Raw genomic sequence first — 11674 nt, forward strand, 5'->3', positions numbered from 1 at the left:
TACTCTTGTAGATCTCTTTGGCTCTTGTACCTAGGGCCTGTTCTTGTGCTGCCATGTTCAGTGTCTCTGTGCTGTCTCTGAGTCCAGCCTTTTCCAGCCATTGGTAGGTCTTCTCGATATCAGCCACTTCTTCAATTTGGCGGTGGTATGAGCCATGTAGGGGCTTGTCCCTCCAGGTTGTCTGCTCCTCTTCCTCTGCACTCTTATCGGGTTGCCTGAGAAATTCACTTAGCAGTTCATCCTTTGTGGCCATTTTTCTGATGTTTTTGATTGTTTTTGATGTTTCATCCTGGATAGTGGCCTTGATGCTCACTACATTACATTACATTACATGTCATTTAGCAGACGCTTTTATCCAAAGTGACTTACAATGGAATTGAGTACAATCAGCCAGGGGTGAAGTCGAACTTGCGACCATTGCGACCATGATGTCTTTCGCACACAGAGTACTAATAATAATAATAATAATAATACATTTTATTTGGAGTCGCCTCTCTGGGCACTCGAGGACACCGTACAATACATAAATAAATAAAAACACTAAGAAAAAAAATAAGAAACAGATAAGAAAAGACAATGTAGATAGTTAAGTGGGGTAGGCAGTTCGGAATAGGTGAGTTTTTAGTCTTGTTTTGAAGAGTGTGAGAGAGTCCAAGTTCCTGAGGTTCGGTGGGAGTGCGTTCCAGAGTTGGGGGGCAGAGCGGCTGAAAGCCCTGCTCCCCATGGTGACGAGGCGGGCGGGAGGGACAGAAAGGTGGACAGAGGAGGCAGATCTGAGGGAACGGGAAGGGGTGGCGATGTGGAGGAGTTCGGACAGATAAGGAGGGGAAAGGTTGTGGATGGCCTTGAACGTAAACAGGAGGATTTTGAAGTCGATGCAGAGTTTGACCGGGAGGCAGTGGAGTTGCTGCAGAACAGGGGTGATGTGGTGAATGGAGGGGGTTCTGGTGATGATCCGAGCTGCAGAGTTCTGAACCAGTTGGAGTTTATGGAGGTATTTGTGAGGTAGACCAAAGAGAAGGGAGTTGCAGTAGCCGATGCGGGAGGTGACAAGGCTGTGTACAAGAATGGCAGTGGAGTGGTCGATAGTGAGGGAAAAACTGTCAGTTTTTGAGAGGGTTGATTTGGTACCAATTAGAAGGAATTTGATTTTATCACTGTTGAGTTTAAGGAAGTTGGAGGAGAACCAAGATTTGAGCTTGGTGAAGCAGTCAGTGAGGGAGGAAGGTGGGAGAGTGGAATTTGGTTTGCTGGAGAGGTAGAGCTGGGTGTCATCCGCATAGCAATGGAAATGAATGTTATATTTACGGAAGATATTGCAAAGAGGAAGGAGGTAGATGATGAAGAGAAGGGGCCCCAGGGCTATCTTAACCACTGAGCCACTCCACCCCCTCTGCCTCACTAGTCCTCGGCCTCCCTCTTTCCACTTAGTGTACAGTCTCAGGGTGCTGGATTTGGGGTGAAACCCTCCGTGCATGGTGAGGAGCTTTTCTTGACTTTTCACGAACTGACTTACTCTCTGGAGGTATTTGGTTGTGGCTGACATCCTTGCGGCTTCCTCATGGTTTCCATTAGCCTGTGGGATACCAAGGTACGTGTAGCTGTCTTGGATATGGCCTATGTTGCCCTCTGGTAGATTAACCCCTTCATTTCTGATCATCTTGCCTCTCTTTAAGACCATCCGGCCACACTTGTCCAATCCAAATGACATCCCTATGTCGTTGCTGTAGATCCTGTGGATCAGTGAGACGATTTCACGCTCATTCCTGGCGTACAACTTGATGTCGTTCATGCAGAGCAGGTGGCTAATTGTTGCCCCACTTCGGAATTGGTACCCGTAACCACTCTTTGTGATGATCTGACTGAGGGGGTTCAGGCCTATGCAGAACAGCAGTGGTGATAGTGCATCTCCTTGGTATATGCCGCATTTGATGTTGACTTGGGGAATTGGCTTTAAGTCGGCCTCTTGGGTTGTCTTCCACATTCCCATCAAGTTCTGGATGAAGGCGCTTCATAGGTACAGATTCATAGGTTCCTGTTGATCTTATACAGTTCCAGACATTCCAGTATCCATGTGTGGAGCATTGAGTCGTAAGCTTTCTTGTAGTCAATCCAGGCGGTACACAGGTTGGTCTGTCTGCTCTTACAGTCTCGGGCAACTGTTCTATCGACCACCAGCTAGTGCTTGTCTCCTCTGGTGTTGCTACTAATTCCCTTCTGAGCCCCGCTCATGTATTGAGCTACGTGCTTACTCATTTTAGCCGCAATGATGCCTGACAGGGCCTTCCATGTTGTGGAGAGACAGGTTATTGGCCAGTAGTTGGATGGGATGGGTCCCTTCTGAGGGTCCTTCAGGATTAGGACTGTCCTGCCCTGGGTCAGCCACTCTGGGTGGGACCCATCCCTTAGCAGCTGGTTCATCGGTGCTGCTCGGCGTTCATGGAGTGCCGTTAGTTTCTTCAGCCACTAGGCATGGATCATATCGGGGCCTGGTGCTGTCCAGCTCTTCATCTTTGACACTCTTTCTTGGATGTCTGCCATTGAGATGGTTACTGGTTCTTGTTCTGGCAGGTTACTATGGTCTGCTCTTTGGTCCACTAGCCATTGGGCATCTGGGTTGTGTGATGCCTCTTTTTCCCATGGCCTTCCAGTATTCTTCCACTTCAGCTCTTGGTGGGTCTGACCTGTTGTTATTTCCTCCCTGCCACTGAGAGTACACCTTGGCTTGTTCAGTGGAGAACAGATCTCACATCTTTGAGTCTGGTTCTGTCACAGATTTCTCCTTCTGTTAAAAGGGAGTTTTCTCTCTCCACTGTGCTCGCTCGTGTTGGGTTTTCTCTTCTCCTATAATATAATTATCATTATTTCAATAAAGTTTTAGTTTGTACAGAGAGTTGAGATAATGTATGTTGTGATTAAATGTAGGACAAACACTTTTTAAACATTAATGTAAAGAACAACAGAGTGAACATAGTCAGCGTTAACAACATCTTTGTGTCAGTGTTTGTCTTCATGTTGTAGATGCCCCCTTGCCTTTTAATGAAAGTCATATTTATGGATTCATTTGTGCAAATTCTGCCAATAAACCCTCCTAAATGTCATGCACTGGTCCTTTAACTCAACTCTAATCTGAAGTCAAATATTCAGCACTTCACCTGATTCAGTTTAATTTTTACTGAAACTTTCTTCCCGTCAGTTTGTGTCAAACTTGAATGTTTTAGTGCAGCCAGCAGGGAGTGCCACAGTAACAGAGTCAAAGAAGCGTTGTCTTCAGATTCTCGATTATTCGATCATATATAATTCTTATTTGTAAGTATTGACACTAAGTTAAATGTTGATTTGAATCAATGTTACGTAAATATAGCTATATATAACTGCTATAAGACGAAAAGTCTGAATGAACCTAATCCAATATCTTCATATTTCCTTTAATCTGTCTGCTTCTCTATAATCTTTTTACCACGTTTAACCTTTTAAAATGTATTTTATGCCGTTTCTTTTGTGACTATTTTCCACTTTGTATTGATGTGAACGCTTCCTAAGTAAAAGTAGATTGAAAATAACCTGCTCACTGTCATTTATTTTGAACAGCTGTTTATTCATTTACAAACAGAAATGAACCAAAGTGAGAATAATAATAATAGATATAGTGAAAAGTTTTGTTTCTGGTGTAACATGGATGTTGATGACATCATTGTCTTACCACTCGTAAAAGATTACATCACTGAAAACAACCAATCTATCTATTGTTGCGTGTTCCTGGACATTTGGTCCAGGAACACGCAACAATAGATAGATTCAGCCCAACATCAGTTTCTAAACCGTGAGACCTCGTCCACCACTGAGGACTCTGTCTCTCCATGTCCTACAGAGAACACAGAGAACACCAGGAACCACACCAGACCCGGAACCCAGGATAAACCGGTTCAGTGAATGTGGTCCTGAAGGTGTGGAGGTGGACGAGTGAGTCAGAGAAGACTCTGTAGAAGGACAGAGTCCCAGCAGCACAGTCCACATACACTGATACTCTGTGAGAGACAGAGGACCTGATGGGTGTTTCTGTCCCACAGTGAAGGACAGAGTAACCACGATCATCAGAGCAGATCAGACTCCAGGACTGATTGTTACATCCAAACACACAGTCAGAACTGTCGCCTTCCCTCTCGATTCCTCTGTAACTCAGTGATATAAAAACTCTTCCTCTCCACTCGACCTCCCAGTAACAGCGACCAGTCAGACCAGGTCTACACAGCAGCTGAGGCCAGAACTCAAATCTGTCTGGATGATCAGGATACGACTGATCTTCTCTCACACAGGTCACTTTCCTGTTGTTGTCAGACAGTTTGAGGTTTCGGTGCATTGTGTTTGTGTCCAGTTCCAGTTCACATGAATCTGATGAAGACAACGAGACACAGCTGCAGTTTATAGATGATCAGCTGATATGTTGTTATTTCCTCTAAATCCATACTTACACTTCCTGAGACCAGGTTTTAACCTGTGCTCTCCAGCATGGTCCATCCTGGAGGAAGAAACAGTCTGAATGAGTTTCTGTCCAACATGAGTCCAAACCGTTGTCTTAATGACGCACTCTCGTGGACACAATTATGAACTACACCCTGATTATATGTGTCAGCTGTCCAGTCATTCATTTGCCTTTTTTTATGTAATACTTTGTATTACTCTTGTTGTTTTATTTTGAAAGTCATGGTCAGAGGTTCTGGACTCATGAAACTAGAGACCTGATCCAGGGAACCCTTCAGCCAATATCTATGGTTCTAAGACAGTTGTGTCGCTGAGGAAGCTCCAGACTTCAGTGTTCACTCACATCAACTTCAATATTAGCATTTGTTGGTTCTTTAAGAAAGTTCATATTTTATCACCAACACAGACCAGAACTATCATCACACAGTCATTTACCTCCACAGTTCATTTATTGTATGTTTATCTAAACTGTAACTGTACTGAACATGAAGCAGAAGAGGAAGAGGAGGAGGAGAATACCTGAGAGAGTCCAGTCTCCTGTGTGGACTCTTCAGTCCAGCAGACAGCAGCTTCTTTCCTGAGTCTCCTGGATGATTGTAGCTCAGGTCCAGTTCTCTCAGATGGGAGGGGTTGGAGTTCAGAGCTGAGGTCAGAGAAGAACATCCTTCCTTTGTGACCAGACAACCTGACAGACTGGAGTTAAGAAGATATGATGAACTCAGTGATTCAGAAAAAACATCTTCATCAACAAGAACCTACAGAAGCAAAGAGTCTGAGTCAGAGTTCTGACCTGAGAGTCTCCAGAGAACAGTGAGGACTCTTCAGTCCATCACACAGCAGCTTCACTCCTGAATTCTGCAGGTCGTTGTTACTCAGGTCCACGTGTCTCAGACTAGAGGAGACAGAGCTGAGGACTGAGGACAGAGCTTCACAGCTTCTCTCTGAGAGTTTACAGTCACTCAGTCTGAGGAAGAAGACAGTGATGAACAAAAGGTTAAACATGTTTGTCTTGTGCCCTTTAGAATATGTCTTATTAATATTTATATACTGATCCACGTACAGAGCTTTGTTGGAGGCTTTGACCACCGGCAGCAGCTTCAGAAGAGCCTCCTCTGAAGCACAGTATTTCTTCAGGTCAAACTCTTCCAGATCTTTTCCTGATGACAGTAAGATGAAGACCAGAGCTGACCACTGAGCAGGAGACAGTGTCTCTGTGGACAGGCGTCCTGATGTGAGGAACTCTTGGATCTCCTCCACAAGAGAACGATGGTTCAGTTCATTCAGACAGTGGAACAGGTTGATGCTTCTCTCTGCTGACAGATTCTCACTGATCTTCTTCTTGATGTACTCAACTGTTTTCTGATTGGTCTGTGAACCACTTCCTGTTTGTGTCAGCAGACCTCTTAAGAGCTTCTGATTGGTCTTCAGTGAAAGACCCAGGAGGAAGCGGAGGAACAAGTCCAGGTGTCCATTTGGACTCAGTAAGGCCTCGTCCACAGCACTCTGGTGCAGATGATTCAGTTTGTTTCTAAACAGTCTGGACCACTGGCTCGTTGTTGGTTCTTCTGACAACAGATTTGTTCCAGAGTTGATGAAGGTCAGATGAACATGAAGAGCAGCTAGAAACTCCTGAACACTCAGATGGACAAAGCAGAAGACCTTGTCCTGGTACAGGCCTCGCTCCTCTTTAAAGATCTGAGTGAAGACTCCTGAGTAAACTGAAGCAGCTGTGATATCGATGCCACACTCTGTCAGGTCTGATTCATAGAAGATCAGGTTTCCTTTCTGCAGCTGCTCAAAAGCCAGTTTCCCCAAAGACTCAATCATTTTCCTGTTCTCTGGACTCCAGTGTGGATCTGTCTCAGCTCCTCCATCATATTTGACCTTCTTCACTTTGGACTGAACCACCAGGAAGTGGATGTACATCTCAGTCAGGGTCTTGGGCAGTTCTCCACCTTCTCTGGTTTTCAGCATGTTCTCCAGAACCTTTGCAGTGATCCAGCAGAAGACTGGGATGTGGCACATGATGTGGAGGCTTCGTGATGTCTGGATGTGGGAGATGATCCTGCTGGTCTGCTCCTCATCTCTGAACCTCTTCCTGAAGTAGTCCTCCTTCTGTGGGTCTGTGAACCCTCTGACCTCTGTCACCATGTCCACACAGTCAGGAGGGATCTGATTGGCTGCTGCAGGTCGTGTGGTTATCCAGAGGCAAGCAGAGGGAAGCAGTTTCCCTCTGACAAGGTTTGTCAGCAACACGTCCACTGAGGTGGACGCTGTGACGTCAGTCAGGATCTCAGTGTTGTGGAAGTCCAGAGGAAGTCGACACTCGTCCAGACCATCAAAGATGAAGACCACCCTAAAGTCTTCAAACCTGCAGATTCCTGCTTCTTTGGTTTCAGTGAAGAAGTGATGGATGAGTTCCACCAAACTGAACTTCTTCTCTTTCAACACATTCAGCTCTCTGAAGGTGAAGGGAAACATGAACTGTAAGTCCTGGTTGCTTTTGTCTTCAGCCCAGTCCAGAGTGAACTTCTGCGTTAACACTGTTTTCCCAATGCCAGCCACGCCCTTTGTCATCACTCTTCTGATTGGCCCGTCTCTTCCAGCTGAGGCTTTAAAGATGTCTTCTTGTCTGATGGTTGTTTCTGGTCTGTCTGGTTTCCAGGAAGCTCTTTCAATCTGTCTGACCTCGTGTTCTTCATTGACCTCTCCAGTCCCTCCCTCTGTGATGTAGAGCTCTGTGAAGATCTCATTCAGAAGGGTGGGGTTTCCTGCTTTAGCCACGCCCTCAAACAAACACTGGAACTTCTTCTTCAGGTTTGATTTGAGTTCACGTCGACAAGCTGAAGCTCTGGTTTCTGAAAGAACACAAGAAAATAAATCAGTGAGTGGATCATTGAGAAAATAAGATGTTCTTCCTTTCACATTAAAAGTCCTCTTACTGCTCTGCAGACAGTCAACTAGCTTCTCCTGCTTCATCCTCCTCAAGAAGACCTCTATGATCTTCAGAAAGGCCTCTCTGCTCCTCCTCTGCTCCTCATCCTCCCTCTGACGGTCTAAGACTTCTGTGTGATCTGTATCCAGAACCTTCTGGATCTTCTTCAGCTCGTTCTTCACAAAGCAGATTATGTTTTCCTCCAGCAGCTGGAAAAGAACATGTGAAGTTTAACATTAGATGATCAGTGACAGAGTGAAGTCCTGCAGGTCCACAGAGCAGCATCCAGACTGTCAGGACCTGGACTCTGCTTCTATATTAACAGTAGTGTCATGTTTGTTCATTTAGACACCTTGAATATGGAGTCCAGGTCTGCTCCATGCTGCTGGACAGGCGGACCACTGAGAACCTCTGTCCTCTGCTGATCAACTCTGAGGACAAAAGATTCCGTGTCATTTACTAAACAATCATTTGTTTCGGGTCCGCTTCAAGTGAACAAAATGCAGGAAGCAAACTACAACACAGGGCATTGTGGGTAAACACAATCAAAACATACGCGTGTGTAGAACAATAGCTGGGAGAAATGAGTGAGTCCATCGTTGCAGCGTATCTGTGTCGTAGGTTCACATAATGCATTTGACGCTCTGATGTGGAGGAAACAGAAGTTTTCTTCATTGTTGTCTCGTCTTCTCCTTCAGTAATTCTTGATGCAGCGCCACCTCAGGCGAGTAGGGGAATACATTATTCAAAATGTTTGGTTCGTTTCACTAAAGGGTGAAAGCAAACTGGGACCAGCTGAACGTTGCAACCCCCAATCGTACCGAGTCTGGAGGAGACTATTAGGTGTGAATACGACTTTAAAGGATTTTCCATTATACAGTTCTAGTCCAACTAAGCTCGACTCAACTGAACTTGACTGTTTTTTTTCTTTTCCATCAGTGATAGAACCTGGTACCTGGTGTTTGTTTCAGTTCATGCTCTGATGTGGTTCCAAGCGAGCTGAGCTGATACTAAAATGTGACGTCAACAGAATGCCGGCCACTGATTGGTCATCACTGGAAGAGTCATGAGCACGACTCCGGGACAAGAATCAAAGCCGTCAAGAATGTTACAGCGAGCAGACGTGGTCCGTCAAGGACTTGCAGAAGTTCTTGTGTTTGCCTCGATCTTAATTGTTTGTGTGTTTGAGTAGCGTATAAAACAACGTCACACATCCGTGACGACCCCGCCCACGGTGAGAAAGCAGGTTCCCTTTGGTGGAGGATCATGTAAGTGTGTGTTCCTATGTGTGAAATTCTTACATCAGTTCACCATGATTTTGTCCATCCTTGAAGTTAATACGACGATCCATAGACTTGTCACTCTTGATGGACACACAGCTGCGTCCAGGTCTGGCAGAGTCTGGTCCCTGTTGATGGATCCTCCTACAAAAATGTATTGGTACTGAATCTGAGGTCCCAAATATTTCTGGTGCTACATGGTGAATTGTTTGAATTTTTGACCTTCACCCGCCATCATCTGACCTCTGGTCTTGTTTGAAGTTCTCAGGTAGATCCATGGACCAATCACTCGACATGGAGACACAGCTGGGTCCAGGTCTGGCAGAGTCTTGTCCCTGTTGATGGATCCTCCTTCAAACACAGGACATGATATGTAAATAAAACACTGTGATATGGAGACGAGTCCTATGGTCCATGAGTTCCTCATCTCACCTCTGACCATCATGTTCCTCACACAGACTGGTTTTAGAGGGCGGAAGTTCCTCTTCATTCTCCTTGATCTGATTCATAGCTGAGCGCCACCTGCTGGGAGAATAAAAGTCACTCATTACAAGTTCTGCTAACATTGACCTAATGTGGGACGGTCAGCAAGAAGACTCGCTGAAGACTTTTAACCGCAGAATTGGCCGACATGACCCTCATTGGCTGACTGACCAATCGACACAGCCCATTGGTTTATGCTAATAATGGACTGTCAGTCAGTTATTGAGTGGGCTCTGGGCTGGTGATCCTTGAGTCACCAATGCTGATCAGTAAACCAGGTTTCATAGACCATCAACCACCAAAAAGTCATTAGAAGAGGAGGCTTCCATTTGTACTAAAATAACAGACTCATGTGGTCCAGCAGCAGGGGCTGCAGAAGCAGAACCAGGAGGAGAGTGAGAAGGACAGACCATTCCTGACCCTGGCACCGTCCTCTGGACCTCAGGCTTCTCACAACCTCATCATCATCATCATGTCTTTTATTTATTCTGTACAGCACTTCTTGAGCAGAACACGAACACAAAGGAACATAAACTATATGTAGATGTCTTATAGTTATTGGGATGAAAATCGAGAACTGGTCATGTTTTGGTCCCAGTTTGTCATGAGTTAGAACCAAAGTGTGAAGAATCGTCTGAACAAATAGTTCCTTCTATAAATAGTTATGTTACTTTTGACTAACTTCACTCAAAAACAGGTGGGAATTCTAAAATAAAGATCGCTCAGGTCGCTTCTCAACCATGATGATGATGAAACTGCTGCTGTCACATGATGATGTTTGACGTCGCGCTGCGTTGCTTACTCTCCAACCGTCACAGCCTCGAGTGCTTGAAATTTTTGGCTGATTTGTACTTGCATACTTGGGAAGAATATACTTGAGAAGTATGCTGGGAGTACACATTTGCCAAGTACAGGAGTACACAAGTATGATTCTTCAATTGGAACAGCAGCGTACTTCCTTGTTCTACTGTTTGAATGGCTGGTGGTAATGAGTGCTTAAGCCTCATTAGCGCCACCTACAGTGTTGATGAATGAACATATGAAATACTTTTAATAAATGCATATATATTGTTATTATTTTCACATTTTAAATATTTAACTTCATTTAATTTATTATTATTGCATCCACTTCCTTTATTATCTATTTATATACAATACAAATAATACACTGTGGAAATAGATATATTACAGCATTGTAGTGTGTGTGTATATACTGTATAAGTACATATTATATTTAAATACAGATACAATGACTGTGCGACTTTAATATAAATCTAACATTCAAAGTTAAAATAAATAAAACATTAACAATATACAAACCTTCAAACTGTCAGGTTAAAACGTTTCCATTAAAACCAAAATAACACGTCAACAACAAATCTATGGATCACACCGAGCATCTAATGACAGCGACGTCTGAGCCAGCGGATCATTTCATCAGGACAGGCCCAGGTCACGCTGCTCTGTGCCGGGCACAGTGAGCGCCGAGCGTCTGCAGAGGCGGAGCTTATCACCTCCGACAAACGTCGCTGCCAAACTATAAATACGTCATATCTTCATACACAAACCACATTTTCTAAATGAACAAATGATTAATTTCTCGCTTCAAATGATGTTAAAACTTTGTTTCGGGACACAGAAAAATATTTATTTCAGATTTATATTTGTATTATCTGCTGCTATGTTCCACCGAAATGCATTCTGGGATACATGGCTTTCCAAAGTACGCTTAAGTCACCTCCGATGCATACTTGGCAAAATGGGCGGAGTGAGAACACTTCTGGGTTTGAGAACCGTTCTCGCTGTTCGCTTACTTGAGAATTGGAACAACACTTGGACTGAGGCTGATGACGTTTTCACAAGTACGGGAGTATGCAAGTACGCACAAGTACGCACAAGTACTTAGTTAATTTGTTGATGGAAGCTGTCAGACCAGTTCAGACTCTTCATGCAGGAATGTTGAAAACAAAAAGTCAGATGATAAAGATTCAGCAGTGATTTTACTGAGGACACACAAACACACTGTCACTCATAGAAATGACCTGAATAACATGGATCTATATGAGCAGCAGCCAATCACAGTCCAGACAGTGTCACATTTGTCAGGTAAGAGTCTCACCTGCTGAACTGAGCTCAGGTCCACTCACACACACACTGTCCACCTTCACGTGGACACCAGACGCTGCCGATTGTCCCTCGTCTGTCCTGCCGTCTTTCTGTGTCTGATCTGAGGACACAAAGTCACGTCCTCATACCTTCAGAGTCAAAGTCTAAATAAATCAGTGTGACACTAGACCCAGTTCAGCCTTTGATACCTGTCCAGACTCCTCCCCCTTCACTGACAGGTGTCTCATTGAACTTTGGTGATGTTATCCAAGAACAAACATGGACACAATGTCAAACTTTACTTGGACACAACATGGACACAGTCACACATGACACAAAGTAGTTCTGCTACCTGTCCACTAGGTAGCGCTACCAGAGGTGAAAAACC

General features: G+C 44.5%; 1 protein-coding gene across 1 annotated transcript; it reads right to left on the reverse strand.

Annotated features, from left to right (window-relative positions):
* Positions 1-5999: 5999 nt before the first annotated feature.
* Positions 6000-11389, reverse strand: LOC131448866 (uncharacterized). Its single transcript, XM_058621653.1, has 8 exons — positions 11300-11389; positions 9130-9222; positions 8941-9048; positions 8719-8841; positions 7770-7848; positions 7425-7626; positions 7096-7340; positions 6000-6047 (listed from the first exon to the last, which is right to left on the reverse strand). Exons 2-8 carry the CDS (start codon positions 9204-9206, stop codon positions 6000-6002), a joined length of 882 nt encoding a protein of 293 aa, XP_058477636.1. The 5' UTR covers positions 9207-9222; positions 11300-11389.
* Positions 11390-11674: the final 285 nt, after the last annotated feature.

The sequence above is a fragment of the Solea solea genome, chromosome 21 (genome assembly GCF_958295425.1).
Source record: "Solea solea chromosome 21, fSolSol10.1, whole genome shotgun sequence".
Taxonomy (NCBI): domain Eukaryota; kingdom Metazoa; phylum Chordata; class Actinopteri; order Pleuronectiformes; family Soleidae; genus Solea; species Solea solea.